The sequence below is a fragment of the Onychostoma macrolepis genome, chromosome 01, assembly GCF_012432095.1.
Source record: "Onychostoma macrolepis isolate SWU-2019 chromosome 01, ASM1243209v1, whole genome shotgun sequence".
NCBI classification, from domain to species: domain Eukaryota; kingdom Metazoa; phylum Chordata; class Actinopteri; order Cypriniformes; family Cyprinidae; genus Onychostoma; species Onychostoma macrolepis.
The window spans coordinates 16,858,539-16,877,472 of NC_081155.1; the positions used below are offsets into that span (position 1 = coordinate 16,858,539).

At 36.9% G+C, this 18,934-nt stretch overlaps 2 protein-coding genes across 3 annotated transcripts in view; one reads left to right on the forward strand and one right to left on the reverse strand.

Moving 5' to 3' along the window:
* The first annotated feature begins 6,501 nt into the window (after positions 1 to 6,501).
* LOC131539148 (uncharacterized) lies at positions 6,502 to 16,617 on the forward strand. 2 transcript variants are annotated; one of them, XM_058773503.1, is made up of 18 exons: positions 6,504 to 7,127; positions 7,216 to 7,380; positions 7,475 to 7,593; positions 8,073 to 8,241; positions 8,441 to 8,553; positions 11,198 to 12,017; positions 12,236 to 12,360; positions 12,943 to 13,213; positions 13,295 to 13,431; positions 13,507 to 13,597; positions 13,718 to 13,840; positions 14,843 to 15,015; positions 15,089 to 15,186; positions 15,266 to 15,393; positions 15,582 to 15,762; positions 15,976 to 16,117; positions 16,212 to 16,281; positions 16,452 to 16,617. In XM_058773503.1, the coding sequence occupies exons 1-18, from the start codon at positions 6,689 to 6,691 to the stop codon at positions 16,472 to 16,474; spliced, it is 3,387 nt and encodes a 1,128-aa protein (XP_058629486.1). In that variant the 5' UTR covers positions 6,504 to 6,688; the 3' UTR covers positions 16,475 to 16,617. The 2 variants fall into 2 exon arrangements, 1 of the variants encoding a protein (XP_058629486.1); XR_009270790.1 differs by lacking the exons at positions 15,976 to 16,117; positions 16,212 to 16,281; positions 16,452 to 16,617 and having other exon boundaries at positions 6,502 to 7,127; positions 15,089 to 15,181; positions 15,582 to 15,719.
* Positions 16,618 to 17,011: 394 nt separating this feature from the next.
* Positions 17,012 to 18,934, reverse strand: part of evi5l (ecotropic viral integration site 5 like) — a 45,997-nt gene continuing 44,074 nt past the window's right edge. The window contains exons 21-24 of the mRNA XM_058773547.1: positions 18,250 to 18,422; positions 17,809 to 17,925; positions 17,338 to 17,503; positions 17,012 to 17,150 (exon numbers count right to left, since the gene is read on the reverse strand). Of these exons, the coding sequence (XP_058629530.1) occupies positions 17,053 to 17,150; positions 17,338 to 17,503; positions 17,809 to 17,925; positions 18,250 to 18,422 (554 nt within the window). The 3' untranslated portion in view covers positions 17,012 to 17,052. The remainder of the gene's footprint in view (positions 17,151 to 17,337; positions 17,504 to 17,808; positions 17,926 to 18,249; positions 18,423 to 18,934) is intronic.

An 18,934-nucleotide genomic window follows, 5' to 3' on the forward strand; every position in this document is an offset into this window, starting at 1 on the left:
CTTGATTCATTTTGTTGCATATGCTATTCTCACTCTGGTTTGATTTTAAAAATGAAGTTTCACATTAATACAAAACAAACCACTGTGGATTTATTATTATAGGCAGGGGTGCACATAAGTTTTTCAGCCTGGTTCTCATATGAGAACCTGGAGATTTGGTTTGGTCCTTACACGGGCCATGGCATGTAGTGTGACCCATAAAATACAACTGTAAAAAAAATGTATAGTGATAATATCATTGCACTTTTAGTTTTTTTTTTTTATATATATAATCAAGTGGGATAATTTTATTTTAAAATAAGGCAGTATTACATACAAATGCAATTATTTTATAGTCAACAAATGAAATGCTAATATTTTTATTATCACTTTTATTATCATTTTAAATCAATTTCATTTTCAAACGTAAAATCAGGGAGCTTTTATTTTGGCAGGTTGCCGGCAAGTAAGTATTATGCGCTTCCGGGTTTAGCGCTGCTGATGGAACAGCGTCAGTGAATGAAATGGCATAGTTTTGCTTTGAAAACGGCAGCGGGTAGCCTAGAATCTAGATTGTGCTTTCAGTTTGGATATAAATCTAATACAGTACAGTTTGTCGATCAAAAATGGTAATTGTACATTAACAGCTGTCAACCATGTCGATACGCAAATGCGCTGTCAGAACTTATTTACGCAGCGCATTTTTAATTTTGGTCGCGCATGCGGACCTGCGGACCAGTTATGTGCACCCCTGGATGCATTCAAATAAATTTGATCTTACTACCGTACTTCATCTCTGTGTCTCATTTAAAGCGGACAGAATGCTAGATCTCATCTGCACGTTGGGTGGTTCTATGCATTCACATCATGCATTAAAATAATTTAATGCACAGCTAGCCATAGATTACATAAATGACAACAGAATTGTTTTGTATTGTTAGAGTTAACAGTTGGGTTATTTATTTATTTTTGGGAAAAAAGTAGCAAGAGACTGAAACGTCACATTGGAAAATAATAATAATCTATACATATACATGAAAAAAAAAGCATATACAATTAATAATAATCTGCTTAGTTCGAGCTCAAGCATTACTGTTATGTTGGTACACCGGCCTACAAAGCAAACTGGGACCTGATTGCTTTCATAAATCAAGAGGAAATCAAAACACAAACGTTCTTTTGGGGGTCGCGGTTCTTTTCCCGGGGGTCACAATTCGTTGTCGATTAACTTAAAGTTAGTGAAGGCGTGATGGGCTGAATCGCACTGATAGAAGGGCTCTCTTTCTCGCACGCTCCACTTCTTCAGTTCTCATACAGCAGTCCAAATGTCTGTCGTGTAGAGTATCTCACGTAAAAACAGTCGGTTATGGGCTATGGCTTAAGTGAAAGTAAACAGGTGGGTGAAAACTGAATGTGTATCAGTATTACATGCATGCCTTCAGTCTTAAAGGGACAGCATTCCTAATTAAATACCTATCTATGTCATCAAAGTTAATCAACAAAAGATGTTAAATAAATGTATACTTGTTATGTAAACCTATCTGAAAAATTAGTTTAATTTGTATCTCTACCAAAAAAAAATTAAAATAGTTTTTTTTCCAAATTCAATCCTTGATTCAAATTTCTCATGCTTAATTGATTTGGTCTAAAGAGAGAAGAAATAATGAAAAATTTTTTGAAGACTACATATAAAATAGCTACCAAAATAAATGCTGGTAACTGCAGTTTGACTAAAAGTAATGACTAAAAGTTGACAAAAAATGCAATGACTTTTCGTCGACTAAAACTAGACTAAAACTATGAAACATATACAAGTGATCACCCGAATTTAGACCAACCTCTTTTATATCTATAAAATGCGTTCACAGGCAAATATGCCTCATTTATTTCCCCGGCATCGAAATCAGGCACATATAAATGTCAGGAAACACAATAGAGCTTGGCAACCGACGTCACTGCGCAGTGCATTCTGGGACGTAAACAAGAGGGCGCCGCCATATTGTGAGGCCACATCGGGCGAGACTTAAAACGAAAAACAATGTTGAAAAGTCGATTAAAAGAACGAAATGTACTATACAGGGTCCGTGTACCTTCGGATAATTCGTTTTTTGATTTAATATTGAAATCTGAAAAATGAAAAAAAACGCCACCTTTTTCGTTTTTCATTTGTTCAAACAAAACGAAAAATCAAGAATTCGGCTTCATTTTTCGTTTTTACTTTCAGGGACAGAAAAGGGATAAACTACTTGAATATTCGATCTCTACAAGTGGGCGGGTGAAACGCCCTCTCCGCTGATTGGTCTACCAAACATTACAACATAATAATAGTCATAAAAACATAATAAAAGTCTACTATGTATTCTTAAAGTGTTTATTTCTACTACATTTGATCTCTTTCTCTTCAACAAACAGCCAGATTAAGGAATGGCTTGACACAAACAATACCGAGGCAGAGCCTAGACAGAGATTTCTTTTGTGTAGGCTTAAATTCTGCAACCTACCCCTGAAATCTCATAAATATTAATTTAATTCGTACCTGCACACACAACTACCTACTAGCCTACATCTTTGGCACGGCCGCCTGATTTATTATAGCTAACCACCCTGCTGAAAAAAACAATAGAACCCTGCCCAAAACACAATAGAAAATGTAATGGATTTAATGGTTATGATGGGAATTGTATTGGTGTTAATGGAAACTATAGTGGTGTCTACTGGTATGTGATAGATTCTATTGGTGGGATGTTAAATCCTATTGGAAAAATGCCCAAAACACACTACAAAAAGGAATTTTGTAATGGTTTTACTGGAAAAAGCTAATGGTTCATAATGGTATTTTAATGTAAACCACTGGAATTTCTGTGATGGTTTCTAATGGGCTTCTATTGTTTTTTTTTTTTTTAGTAGGGCACCTATTAAAATCTGTGTGGCAAAACTGCGCAACGTATGGGAAGCCAAACAACCCAAAAGTGGGAGAAACAGTGCGATATTAAAGAGTTTGCGCCGCGCTGTCCTGTCATAGGCTCAATGGACCGAGCGGCACGACCGACTCTACAGCGCAGGGAGGACGTGTTTGCTAGCGCCACCGAACTGACAGCGCAGCGCGAACATAAGAAGTTCGTATGTTTGCAGCAATAGCCAACATTGTATGGGTCAAAATTGTCAATTTTTTCTTTTATTCCAAAAATCATTAGGATATTACTGTAAGTAAAGATCATCCATGAAGATATTTTGTAAATCCCCAAATAAATCAAAACTTAATTTTGATTAGTAATATATGCTAAGAACTTCATTTGGACAAAAGCGATTTTCTCAATATTTAGATTTTTTTTTTTTTTTTTTTGCACCATCAGATTCCAGATTTTCAAATTCAATTTTTTTTGGTTGTTTGGCTTCCCATACAACGCACTGCAGCGCGGGAGATTGTATTAGCGCAGAGCACTATAAATGTATTTATTCGTGTTAAAACCATGGCTAATTTTCGTAAGGGAACATGGAAACTCAGAGAGAATATTAGATGCGTTGATGGTGGTGAAATTATTACCGACATTAAAACACGTTATTAACATCAACAGCCGGAGTGCTGATGTCTTTTCAGGGGCATAGCTGTCCGTCAATTATGATAATTTGCATTTAGCCGCAAACATGAGGTGTGAGCACCGAGTTCACCTTCAAATCATGACGTCAAATTCACATTTCACTAAAACAGCACCATGGAGGAACAAATAGTCCCATGCCAGTGGGATAACAATATGATTTGCTATAAAGTGCTCTGTGAATAAAACTCAAAATAGAAAAATAGCTAATAGATGTGATGTGAAGGTAAATTACACAAAGTCATATCTTGTCATATCTGTCATATTATTTAGGTTCCTCCATTGTCCAAAACGTAGCGTATTGTCTAAAACAAAAGTTATGACTCTGTGTACGTTCACATACATTGATACTGGTCTGCGCTTCACTACAATACATTTTCCCGCGCTGCAGTGCGTCGCGCGGCTTTGCCACACAAATTTTGATAGGTGGCTATATAATAAAACAGGCGGTGTGCCAGAGGACTGAAAGGTTCTGCCTCGATGCGGTTTGTGTCAAGCCATTGGTTAATCTGGCTGTTTGATGAAGAGAAAGAGACCAAATGTAGCAGAAATAAACATGTTAAGAATCTGTAGAAGCAGAGGACTATTATTATTATTTTTAAGGACTATTATTATGTTGTAATGTTTGGTTGACCAATCAGCGGAGAGGGCGTTTCACTCCGCCCACTTGTAGAGATCGAATATTCAAGTAGTTTATCCCTTTTCTGTCCCTGAACGTAAAACGAAAACTGAAGCCGAATTCTTGATTTTTCGCTTTGTTTGAACAAATGAAAACGAAAAATGTGGCGTTTTTCATTTTCAGATTTCAATATTAAATAAAAAAACGAATTATCCGAAGGTACACGGACCATACAGAGACAAACTTCTACCGGACGCAAGAAAACGGTACCTGGAAAAGATGGCCAACCACCCGCACCTATATTTTTGCCTGATTTAGATATAACGGCACCCGATCGTCACATTCAGGGTTCATATACGGTCATGAAAAACCTGGAAAAGTCATGGAATTTTAAAACCGCAATTTCCAGGCCTGGAAAGTTTTGGAAAAATAAATAAACCCAGAAAGTTTTGGAAAAGTCATGTTTCACAATTCTATGTACAGTAGAATTATGTTTAATCAGGTCCTCAATTTCGGTCTGGGATTGCGCATATATTCCCGCAGCTTTCGACTTTAAAATGAGGGAAATTCCTGCAAAACATTTATTCAGTATAGCGTGTAGGTTAGATGAGTAAATAAATTCACACAACCAGTCATTTGAAAACAGCGTGAGTGATTCAGCTGCACCGCGTCCGCTCTCTTTGACCTTCTCTTCACATCTGCTGCACGCTGCGATACAAGACTTTAGCTCGCGTTTCGGTACAGCTGACAGAATTGTCAATTGCCTAATCGGTCATTGTTGCATTGTCACAGAAATGTATTATTTGCACGTCTTAAGTCTTTCGGTACTCGTGCGCTCCAGAGGCGCTTTTCTGTGCGCTGCAGTCACATCCAAAGCACGCGCTGAGAACAAACAAACACAGCGTGTTGCGCTTAAGTGGCCAAATACACACAAAATAACGTCAAAATGGTCGTAAGCATTGTCGGGTTTGTCTTAAGTTGCGAACGCATATATGTATAAGTATTGGATCCGTGAAACAGGTCTTGTGACAGCAGCCTAATAAAGCTGTGCCGTCTGTCATTAATGTTAATCAAACAACAAAAGACAGAAGAAATCCCTCACTGCTCTTGACTAAATAATGTTTTGTGGAATAACTTTAATATGTTGATTTACAGTTTATTCAATTTCTGTATCCTATTTAAAACATTCATATTACAACTTCCTCGGCGCGTCGCGCAACAAGTGGCCTCACAAAATGGCGATTTTTCCCATCAGCCACCGCGGCACTAGAGCAGTGACGTCACGCCCCCATCCCCTATTCCTGGCTGCATATCAATATCCATGGAGCACTGGTAAGTTGTAAGGAAGGAACGCTATAAGTTTAAACTGATTCAGTGTTGCCAACTAATTTTCAGGGAAAGTGGCTAAAGGAAGACTGATTTGTAGCTAAAAGTTGCTAAATGAGGTTGTGATGTAATTGTGCGATGACATCATCATGTAATTATAACACAAAATTGTGTCACTGCATCAACTCTCAGCAAAACAAACAAACAAACAAACAAACAAACATTTTATATGTCAATTTAGATTTGTTTGTAAAATAATATGAATGTATAATATAACAATAAAATTTTAAATAACTGTATTTATTATACAACATTGAATTATTGAACACTTACACATTTTTGAACAATTACAATTTTTTTTTTTTTTAAATTTATTAGCTATAAAGTAAAACTACACATTCTGAACAATTAAGTGTATTAGTATGCTACACTCTAATAAAAGTCTGTAAAAATAGTCTGCAATGTTTATATCACAGTTTTTTTTTTTTTTTTTTTTTACCTGTATTTTAAATTACGCATTGTATTGTGTGTTTTCGGGTTACAGGGTTACAGTGGATAATGGATAATGTCCTGGAAAATTAGACTACTATTAGGCTACCTTTACCATTTTTCTAGATATTTTTCTTATAGTGTGCCTACTAATTTATCAGCCACGATCTTTGATATCATACACCGATCGGGTCTGCAGCGCCACTTCAAGCGGAACACACCGAATTAATATTGAACTTAATTCACGTGATGTGTGTACTGCTAGTGTCCCGTGGGATAACAGTGAATTTAATCCAGTTACGGTTGTTAGTGAAAATTACACTAAAATGTTGCAATGACAAATATTGCACTAAATTCTCTACTGAATTTAAAACAAAAACAAATTTTAAATCTTGATTTCATGTGATTATGTATTTAAATTATGCATGAATATTCACGCCCCCTGGATCTTGTGTTCTGCAGTGAGGACCATCTCACTCAGTCCGGCGGGGGCGTGTTGCGGCGGGAAAGTGACGTCAGTGTATTGGTAATTTTCAAAACGTAACCGATCCAGATAAAAAAAAAAAAAAGAGCGTCGTGTCATTGACCCATACATGTGATCTAGATTAATGTGTTGATTAGACTCGCTGTTTGGCCGTGCGAATTTGGGTGCACACGTGAGGTAAACAGCAAACTGGCGATGTCTTGGGAACTAAACACATTCATCTCAGTTTTTATATTATCAGCAATAGCACTTCATCTCAACTGTCGTACTTTTAGCGCTACGCTTGAGCGGGAAGGCATTGGTTATTCCGGAGAAAGCAGTTTCAGTAAAGTGCTGGACAGTTTCAAAAAACCTGGATTTTCACGACAACTCCAAAGCGGCGCGCTGGAGTTCAAAGAAACGAATTCGAATGTCAAGCGCTTTCGTCGCGCCAGTTCAAAACTTCACGTCTCAGCGGATTTTCCCAATAGAAATAAGAATGAAACGCTACCTCTGCCGTCGAATAAATACATGAATGAATTTCGATCCAACAAGGATAGTGCATCTATAGGTTCTACCACTGAAAACACTGCTCTCACAAGTTTTCACAGAAGAGCTTTTGAAATCGAAGATGGATTTCAAGGCGATACCTCGGGTGTGTTCACGTTATTGTAAATGTGGAAATATGAATAATCTAGTGTGTTTTTAAAATGGTCAATAGTTTGTTTTGTATCACTGGATAGCATTTGGGGGACCAGCAATCTCTGGGAAAATGTATAGTCCTCAAAGTGGTTCTAGCTCCCCATCAACATCTATGTGGCTGGCATTACCCATGGTACACTGTTCCGAAGAGGCAATGACCTTAACAGCTGCTGGAAAAGAATACACGCACATCTTTGTGGAAAGAGGTGAGACAGTCAATGGTTAATGTTGTTGTTGTTTTCCTCCCTGATGGTGCTACAGATAATTAACTGGTGTGGTTTTTTTTCGTTGTCCTTGCAGGGGATGGAGCCCCACTGCCTTTATTCCAGGTACCTGCATATTGTGGGTATTCTGTCAGGGTCACATGGGAAGATCTGGTTCTAATGGCCCCATATGATGGGTGCTACATCACACAAGAGGTACCTAATATTTTGTCTTGGACCATAGTTCCTTAGTTTTTATTTACTAAGCATGCTATGAGAAAGGAGAGCAAGAAAGTATTACATTAGTTTATGCTTGACACATTCCAATCAATTCTAGATGACATTACATCATGGTTTTCAAACTTGTTCCTGGGGACCCACAGCTCTGCACATTTTGCATGTCTCCCTAATTTACACACCTGATTCAGATCATCAGCTCATTAGGAAAGAGCTCCATGAACCCAAATGAGTGTGTCAGATAAGGGAGACATGCAAAATGGGCAGAGCAGTGGGTCCCGAGGAACAGGATTGAAAACCACTGCATTACATGTCCAGAATGTACAAAATATTTTTCTGATTGTTCTTTTTGACAATTTTGACATTTCTTATTTAACGGGTTGCTTGCTGTTTAATCAGAAATAAAAATAAATGAATGGACCAGATTCAAACTTTTAATCAGTCTTTCCCCTTTTCAGAATGGCAATTATGGGCTTTCATTGCTGTGGTGGGGCAGTCCCATAAAGATATCCTGTCCTGTGACACCTGTCATCTCACAACCAACTCCTTCTGTCTTGTGCTCTCAATTTGGCATGGTCATTGCAATAGAAGGTGCCCGGGAAGCTGCAGAGAAACACAGGGTTAAAGGCAAGTTAAATTTAAGTTAGTCATTTTAACCTCCTTTTAAAACACAAATGATCACATTGTTCTCACATTGATGAAAATTCTCTTAAAGTTAGAATTAAATTTAGCTTGAGACCAAATTTTTATACTTTTATTCACAGTTGTCTTCAGAGATTCAAAATTAGTCCTAAAGACCTAAACGCAATTTATTTGTTATCCACAGTGAATCGGAAAATACTGCCTCTCCTATCTGAGACATGTGCATATCGCATACATTCTCCTTCTGAGGTTGTTCTACTTCATACTGTTTTCAGCTCAAGATGTGTGACTGTTAAGGTAAGAAACGGACATTTAAAATGAAGGCATTAGAATCTGCTACACTTGGGGTAAATGACCACATTTGTGAATCTTTTTCCCTATTTTTTTTTCTTCAACTGTACTTGTTGATCATTTATGGATTTTTAATGCATTAGGCTTATAGTACATAATTCAGTTTTTACACAAATTGTCTATCCTTAGAGTATGTTACTTTGGATTCAACCACTATTTCATGGTTTTCTTGTAATAAAAAATAACTCCTTGCATATGCCACACTTACTTTGGTTTCCAGACAAAAGTGGTTTTTTTTTGGTTTTGCATTAAAATTGCTTCAGTAGTTTTTAAGTAAAGAATAGTTAATGATTATTAAAAACCACTCATCCCAAGGATTTCAGGCTTTTAATTGGTTTTATATGCACTTATTGTAGCTGTAAACATTCCAGAACATTATCACTTGAAGCCATGTTGTCTTAAAGTTCCAGAAATATCTAAAACTGGTAGATGATTTGAAAAATTCACATGAGGGTGAGCGTTTCTACTATTTGTCCTTGGAATCATTTTGAAAATATCACCATTTTCAGGGAAAGTTGCTAAAGGAAGGTCGATTTGTTGCTAAATGACGTTGTGATGTCATTGCGCGATGACGTCATTACGTAATCACTATGCAAAATTGTCACTGCATCTCATCTCAGTCAAAAAATATATTTTATATATGTTAATTTAGATTTGTTCGTAAAATAATATAAATGCTAATATAATATTAAAATAGAATTATTTTTAAATACAAAATTGAATTAATTAAACTTACAATTATGATGATTATACTTACAAAATGATTACAATTTAAGTTTTATATTCTTATTAACTAGTAAACTAAAACTACACATTCTGAACAATTATAGTTTTAAACAGTGTATTAGTAGTTATTTAGTGTGCTCCACTCTAAGTAAAGTCTGTAAAATAAAATAAAATCTATGTTAATAAATAGGAATTTTCCTTGTTTTTTTACCTGCATTTTAAATTACGCATTGTATTTTGTGTTTTCGAGTTACAGGGTTACAACGGATAATGGATAACGGATAATATCCTGGAAAATTACTATATAATACCTTTTCCGTTTTTCTTAGTGTACTAACTGATCAACAATCGTAGGTACAAGCTACTAACAAGGTGTATCATAAATGAACAATGATTCAATTATTATGATTATTAAATTTAACAATTGCAAACAGCAGCTAACTTAATGTTAAAGATGTGTGTACTGCTAAGCATCTTTAATTTCCTCTTATGTAATTTAGATGGAAAATGCATGCCTTTTTATTCACTATGAGTCACTTATCAAAAGTTGCCAAATAAATATAAAAAAATAGCTAAACTTGTTGCTAGGTGCTTTTGGAAGAAAAAGTTGCTAGGGTAGTCTGAAAAGTTGCTAAATTTAGCTACAAAATTGCTAAGTTGGCAACACTGAATATCACTGATATACAGGTGCATGTCAGTAAATTAGAATGCAGGTGTTTTGAGTTGATTAGCTGATCACCATATTCTAATTTGTTGAGATGTGAATTGGTGGGTTTTTGTTAAATGTGAGCCAAAATCATTACAATTAAAAGAACCAAAGACTTAAACTACTTCAGTCTGTGTGCACTGAATTTATTTAATACACAAGTTTCACAATTTGAGTTGAATTACTGAAATGAACTTTTCCACAACATTCTAATTTATTGAGATGCACCTGTAGATAGCCATGCTTAAACTGAATCTAAAATACTGTATAGGCTAATAACAATATTATGGCCAATTATAGCCAACATGATGCTTTGGAAATATAAAACAATTGTTGAAACTGTATATATTCTTCCTAAATGTTTTATCACAATTCTTGGTTGTCGCCTCAAATTTGTTTTCATATCTAAACAAATACTAAAATCTCTAAAGGAACACTTCGTTTACACTGCAGGTCTTGATGCCCAATTCTGATTTGTTGCCTATATCTGAATTTTATTAATTTTTTTTTGCATGGTCCATTTACACGTTCTTTCAATTGTGACCCATATCCAATTCATGCGTTTACACTTGCCATACCTCCATGTTTCCTGTTGTTGTCATTTACTGCCTCGGATGGTTGCCAGGTCTTTGCAATACATTTTTTGGCGGGGTTCCCTGGTACAATCCGCATTCCAGGGGCTAAATATCATGTTATTAGGGTCGCTTCAACATGTGGACATGAAAAGCAACCCGTGGCAACAGTGTTAAAGTAACCCAAGTCTGTGGGAAAACCACAGACTTGGCAACACTGCCGCCTCTAAACGTGCTCCTCTTGAGAATATCACGTCATTAAACTGTGGAGAAGTACCAAATTGTCGCAGTTTTAATGACGTACAGAACACAATGCCTCAAATCCGATCTGCCCGTTTACATGAGTCGCATTGGCGCACACATGATTTATATCTGATTTATTTCCTCATATGACTGAGGGATGAAACCGATCTCAAAATATCCAAATGCAGGGTCCCCCCTGTTTACACAGTCATAGTACACATCCAATCTGTGTCACATCTGAGTAAAAAATCGGTCACATTTAACTGATAGTGTAAACAAGGCCTTAGTGTCCCTAATGTCACACAAGGTGCTTGTTTGAGAAGTTTCACTTGTGTTTCTGTAGGATGAAGAAAACTTCCTTGTTGTCATCTTGGATGGAAAGCAGTTCACCCTCTCTTGTCCATTTCCTCACCGCCAGTCTCAGTTTCTTCCTTCCCTTCATTCTAATCCATTCCATCAACTACTGCGGCCCAGTCAGGAGCAAGTGCCTTTTATCCCACATGTTCCTGCTTTCCCAGCAGTCCCTGAAGTCACTCGGAAACCTGCAACACCTAAGCCAGAAACATCTAAACCTGCTGTGATCCCTCACCTTCCTTATGAACAACCTGGAGTACCACAGTTTCACCCTAACAAATACCCATATACTTCTCATCATGGCACAGATCCCATCCATCAGATACCCAGTATTTATCAGCACCAGAAACCGCCTGCTCACATTTATCCCATGTATCCCCTTCATCATCTGGCACCTCCTGTTGATACTCCTAAACCTTCTGTTCAACAACATCTGTCTCTATCTGTGGATCAAATACAACAAACACATGAAGAGACGGTACCCCAATACCCAATGATGCCCCCTCCACAATATTCACCGTACCCTATATCCTGTCCCCCTTATCCCGAGAGTTTCTGTTCTCAGTATCCCATGCTGTACTATCATCCCCCACTTGCCATGACCACTGCTTCGCAATCAATGCCATGGACATTTCCTCAACCTACATACAATCCTCTAATCCCTCCGTTTATGCAAGCGACCCTGCTCCCTGTCTTTCCTCCGACTCCTCCTGCACAACCCCCCAAGAAGTCTCCATCTCTTAATTGCATGAGGGATAAAATAATGGCAACTTTGCCCTTAGCAAGAGCGGACTCCATTAAAGTCAAAGGTGAGCTATAGCAGTGGTTCTCAACCACGTTTCAGGAGATTTCTGATTGTAATAATATTTCACAATATTACTGTTCTTATTTTGATCAAATAAATGCAGCTTTGATGTTCGTAAGGGACTTGTTTCAAAAATAGAAAGTAATTTTTTCCAGTGGTGTAGTTTCTTTGCACATGCATATCAAAGTTTTGTTTTTTGCTTCTCTCTGGTGATATTTGAAGATGTGAAGACAAATACCTGGATCTCCATTCCATCTGTCCCAGCCGCCTGTAACTACACACTCCACTCCAGAGGTGGCAGTGTTGTGCTCTCTTCACCACTGCCTTCCTGCCACACACAAAAAATGGTGAGCCGTATTCCAACACGTTATTGAATAAATTGGTTAATAAATGAAATAGAATAATAATCCTTCATTCAGAATTGGAATCAAGTGTGTAGCTTTTACAATTCTCATATAAAAGTAATTTATAATCAATCAAATTTAGTAAATGTATCTCAGTATATATTGATAATGTATATAAATTCAGTAAATATATTAAAAGCAGCTGATACTTTTTTTGTTTAAGATCACAATTTTACAATTATAAAAACTATAGCTGAGAGTACATAATTAAATAGTTTTATTTATTTTTTACTAAATTAAAACATTTTACAGCTTTATGGAATTGGCTAGTAGAGTTTTAATAAGTAACTGGTATTAGTAATGAGACCTTTTCACAACCTTGCAAAACATTGCAAAATTAGTTTTATATAATTAAAATGACTACAGATTATTTCTTTTTCTTTAAAATTGTTGTTTAGCATTGGGTTAGGAATGGCTTTTGGTTACTCTCCGCATATTGTCCAGTGTTTAACAGGTATCAGGTATGACTCTCACTCTCTGCCTTTTTCTTTTTTTTTTTTTCTTTTTTTTTTTAAATCTCTTCAGTCCTCCACAGTGATCTCTCTATATGTCAGGTTCTGGGATCTCTCTCAACTGCGATACCGAACCCTACAGCTTCAGTGTCACTACATTGGCGATATAGACACACAATCTACAGTTCCTCCTGTTATAATCAAACCTTTGCACCAAATCACTCCTCACCTTACAACCAAACCCATACCCGCTCGCCCACCCCCTGAATTTCAGGTGCTGTGTTCTAGCCAACATATGAGTGTAAAACTGCCACCTGGACCAACATCTGGCCTCTTTGTACAAGGTGAGTTTGAGGTTCAGGCTTTTAATATATCAAATGGGAAAAAAAAACAAAAACAAACTTAATTTGACTTTTCTTTTATAGCCCCTTCCAATGGGATAAAAACAGAAGCTGTTCCTATTTTGGAGGCCCCAAGTCATTGTGGGTACTCTATAAAAAGGGGTAAAGATGGTACCATGAACATCCTCCTGCCTTACTCTTCCTGTCACATGACTCAGAAGGTCTGTGATGTCATTCATTGTTATGCAAGTTGTATGGCTACTTTGATTTCATGAATATTTGTTTCTGTTAATCAGGATGGACTGTACAGAATTATATTAAAATATCAGATACCAAAAGGGCGCACAGTTGAGTCATTGCTGGAGTGTCAGGCTTTGTTCAGTCAAGGTACGGTATGAATCTTTCTAATGAGTGGAATCAAACATTTTGACTTTGAAACTTTATATATATATATATATCAATATCATTTTTTTAAATAAAATTAAAAACTGCATTTTTGTTGTGCAGAGTGCAACGTTGCACCTGATCAGCAGTTGGTCTGTGGATCCGGGGTGTTATCATCATCTGAGTGCCAAGACAGAGGCTGCTGTTATTCTACAGACACCCGATCGTGTTATTACCCCATGGACGGTGAGCTGGACAAATTAAATCCAAATGGAATCGTAAACCTTAATTCAAAATTGTGTGTAGTATTTAACGTTAAAACTCAAAACAATTACCTAAATATGCTTCCAATTATAAAGAACATTTGGCAACCTTTATGTATAATGCAATATAAAAGCATTCATAATGTAGTTTAATTACAAATTTTTTTTTTTTCTCTCCCAAGTAGCAAATATATTACAGTGAACAAGAAAATGTATCTGCTAACTACTAACCCATGGGGAGGTTTCCATCGTTGAACGAAAAGTTTCTTTGCAGCTAACCAAAATATCCAGTCTTTCTCTTTTAGAGGAAATTAAGAGTTGCCATTCAACAGTAAAAGAACAGGATCTTTGGGAAAACAAGTCCGGGTGACCTTGTACAGAACATCAAGCACCAAATCCCAAAAATCTTGCACATGATCTGGTCATTCCCAAAGCATATGCATAGTTTAATTACAATTATTTATGGAAGGTTATAATGCATTCAAGTTAAAATGCATTATTATATTTGCAAATTTCTTGTTACATCTGAAACTGGTTATTTGTGATGTGCTTCAGTATGCTTTATACAGCTGTAACAGGTATTCATTAGGCTATAGAATGCATCATAAGGTACAATAAAAGGCGTATTTTTTTTTATTTTTTATAATGCGTTATGTAGAAAGACTACAAGTAAAGCGTTACCTTTTTTTTTCTTTTTTCTTTTTTTCAGTAAATGTTTTGAAAAGCACCTGATCGTTTTTGAGCATATACCTTAAACCACAAGTAATCTGATAACATTTTGATTTAATGTTTATTGTTTGTGTGTGTATATAGTGATAAGGTATTAATTACAATTTATTAGTTAGACAAAACATGTTAAACTGACAGCTGTATTTACTTAATTTGACAATATTGTTTTTGTTTGTAAAATGTTTGCCTTAAAAGATTTATCATAATCAAACAAGAACATTTTCAAGAAAACTGTATTTTGTGTGTTTCCAATCAGAATGCACAATGGATCGGCATTTTGTTTTCTCGGTTCATTCATCCGCCACTGATCCGCCCCTGTCCCCCACCAGCCTCGTCACTGCTGGCGACAACTCTTGTACACCCCAAAAAGTAACTGCTGACATGGCCCTCTTCAAGATCCCTCTGGATGAATGTGGGGTGCACAGATTTGTGAGTAGATTTGTTGCAATACGTGTGTATCTGAGAGCAAGTTTGTGTGCAAGTCTAACTGAACTGTCTCTAGGAGGTGGGTAAAACGGTCGTCTATATGGTGGAGATCCTGAATAGAGTGCAGCCCCTCAGTCTAAATTACGGCACCATCACTAGAGAGTCGCCTGTAAGGTACTCATGAAAATGCAGTTACACTGATGCACAAAGAGCCAAGCACTATGCTGAGACTCCATGTTCCCTGTTGTCCCAGGCTACTGGTTGAGTGTCGCTATTTACCCGGATCAGTGGTAAGTGTGGGTTATCTGGTGAAAAGCCCCTCCCTCGGACCTTCTATCAAAGCTCAGGGGGTGTTTGGAGTTCAGCTCAGGATTGCAAAAGGTTTACAACATTTTCTTCTTATAAAACCTAGCTGAGTCTTATCTTACAGTTTGTTGAAAAATATAAAACATTTTTCCAAGTGAAATGTTAACATGATCAAGGCATTTAATGACTTTGGCAACCAAAGTTTTTTATAAAAAAATAAATTATAAGATTTTGTACATTAACTACAGCCTCTCTTCATTCAGATGAACACTACAATGATTATTACCCACAATACCACCAGCCTCTGCACATGCTGCTGGGGAAACCCCTTTACCTGGAAGTGCGTCTGCTAAATCCTCCAGACCCCACTGCTATGCTGCTGGTGCATTACTGTGTTGCATACCCACGCTCTGCAAAATCTGCCTGGATCCTTATTTATGATGGGTACGAGAAGGTTTAGTTTTTTTGTATACTGTCACTTAATTAATTTAATGCATCCTTGCTGAATATTTATTTTTTTTTTTTTTTTTATAAATCTTACCCCAAACTTTTGAATGGTTTAATGCTCTCAACAAATATTAAGCAGCACAACAGTTTTCAACATTAAAAAAAAACAAACATTTAAAAAATCTTAATTTCAACCTTTTTGACACTTAGGTGCCCAAATTTCCTTGACCAGACCCCAACCCACAAGCCTCCTGCTACACCTGCAGAGGCCCTGATCAATCATGTTAGACGATTCACAATCACTACATTCCAGTTCCTGTCTGAAGAAGCCAATCTGCAGACAGACGAGGAGGTAGAAAGCAGCTCTGGAAGTGCTTAGAAATATAGATGTCATCTAGTCAAATTTAATTTCACATGTAACTTTTTTTTTTTTTTTGATTCATCAGATTTATTTTATGTGTTCAACTGAGGTTTGTCTGCCATCAGATGGTCCATGTGTTGAGGGCTGCTTTGCAGGTGAGTGTCAGGCATTGCACTTCATTCCCACAGTATGCAATTACAGCCATAATTTATGGTTTATGAATCTGACTCCTAATAGGTCTACTACAGTCTTTAGAGCTGCTGTTTTACAGACATTTATAAATTTTTACTGGTTGCATTTCATTCACCTAAAGCACTTTTTCCAGATCCCATTAATGTGAAGTCCTGAGAGAAGGCGGCTGAGCTGGATAAAGCCCAACTAATAATCATCGTTCTTTTTGTTTGACAGATGTACAGTCTTAATAGCAATTGCAAAACAATAAAGCTTTGAAAGTCATTTACTTGTTATGAAGTTTTAAAATGGCGTTCGAATCGATGCACTTTAGAAGAAAAAACTGTGAAAACTTGATGTCTGATTGTTGCTTTCTGTGGATTTATGCACAAGTTCAACTTGTGTGAACCGCTATAAACAAACTTGTTTTGCAGTGACTCAAATGAACCTGCGGCCATCAGCTGCACTGCTGCTTGACTCATTTCTGTATCACGGATCCATCTATATGACTCAACATTGCATTTAATTGTGCACTCTATCTTTTTCTTAGTATTCATTTATTACTAATGTACAGCTATGATGACACTTTCGTTTACATCTCACACGTAATGCTCTTAAGCACTGCTGTGTGAATAAATGACTTGGTTTAAAAACATACAGAAGAAAATATGCACTTGATAATTTATAATACTTTTTGTGTTTAAAGCTAACTTATTCACAGAGGTCTTGGTTGGGATCCTCCTGGAGGAAAGTGTTCAGCTGAAGGATCTGTAGTGTTTTCTGCTGTGTGTGATCAGGTTGGAGCTCTGACTGAAGGCTTTACCACACACTTTACACACATGCGGCTTCTCTCCTGAACAAATCACAAAATAAACCTTGTCAAATGAGGAGCAATCAAAACGCATGCACTCAATATATGGTAAATGAAATGCGGTGTACTTTACTGTTATTAACACATTAGTTATTTTGTAAGGTTCTGATAATAGACTAAATAGATCTATCCGAATCTATTCAAAGTTTCAAATCTCTGTGAGCCTCACCAGTGTGTATGAAGGTGTGTTTCTTCATGTCGGATTTCTGGTGGAATCTCTTGCCGCAGTATTGGCAGGGATATGGCCGCGTGTCCGAGTGGATCAGGAGGTGGGTGGACAGAGTGGATGAGCGTTTGAATACCTTGCCACATTCATTGCACTCAAATGTTCGTTCCTGAAATTTGAAATGGAACAAATTTAATGACAATTCACAAATAACTTTATGGTTTACCAAAATCGACATACAAAAATGGTTTACAAGAAAAATATTACATATATATATATATATATATATATATATACACACACACACATATGCACATATATACTATGTATGTATATTCCATTAAAAAAAGTACAATGTACACTGTGTGACCAGTACTAAGGCTGCAGTTACACTATTCAGCATCAGAGGGAGACATATAACAACCTTTTATCGTGAATCCACAAAAAAAAGAAATAGCAAAGGAATGGTCATACCTTCACCCTGCATGGCATCATGAGGTCTTTGCTGTCACGGAATACTAGAGACCGCCCATGATGACTGCCATGCAATCTGTACACGTGAGACTCCAGACGAGCGAGAGAGGAGAAAACCTAATGGAGAAAAATTAAAAACAGAACTGTTTAAAGAACGACTCAGGAAGTGAAAAGTTTTTCCCTTCATAGAAAGGCTTGAGGTCAAAATAAAGTGAAATATAATTAAAGAGCTACTCAAGGAAAATGTTTTGTCTTCTATTTCTTGGTGAGCAAGATTTATGGACTGGAGGAGCTGGTCAAACGAGTGGATTTGTATTTTAAACAAATCTTCCAAAAATGGCCTGAAGACAGTTTGCTTCAGTGTTTCATTTGTTTCAGTCAGTGTTACATATAACTTTGTCTTCTAAGTCTTTTTTTTTCTTTGGACACAAAAAGGCATACCTTGCCACATAAGCTGCAATGTTTTGGGCCCAAATCCCTCCGAGGACTCATCAGAGAACAGTCCAGTGAACTGTCTCTGCTGTTGAGCCCTTGTATGTCTGCTATGTCTCTAGAGTTGACTGGTAACCAGTGCACTGGAGACGGAGGAGGGCCATACCGGAAACCTGCTGGATCTGCAGAAACCCAATGAAGAATGAGTGTTAAACACAAGAGAAAATGGCTATACAAAAAATAAAAAGGAATCCCTAAAACTTCCCCGCGTATTAAAAATAAATTTTGTTTATCATCGTACCTGTTTTCCAGTCATTATCAAGACTGTTGTGTGTGCTGTTTTGGTGCATGATTGGAGAATATGGTTGTATCTCTTGGCCTGATTCCTCTGGCAGTGTAGCCACTTTTATGGGGACAGACCAGCCCACCAGGCCTAGATAGGGCACGTCAGCGATGGGAAGAGAGGAACGAAAGCCTCCCTTCCTGCTCTTTTTCACCAGAAATGAACGAGGCATAATGAACAGAGAGCTAGCAACAGAAAAGATTGTCCTGCAGGACTAAAAATGGAGAGAAGAAAATATATGACAATCGTATATATTACATATTTCATGATGCATATTAAATCTCAGCATAATATATGTATTGATTTAAATGAGGATTAAATGTTGTGCACTAGTAACTAATTTTGATCTCT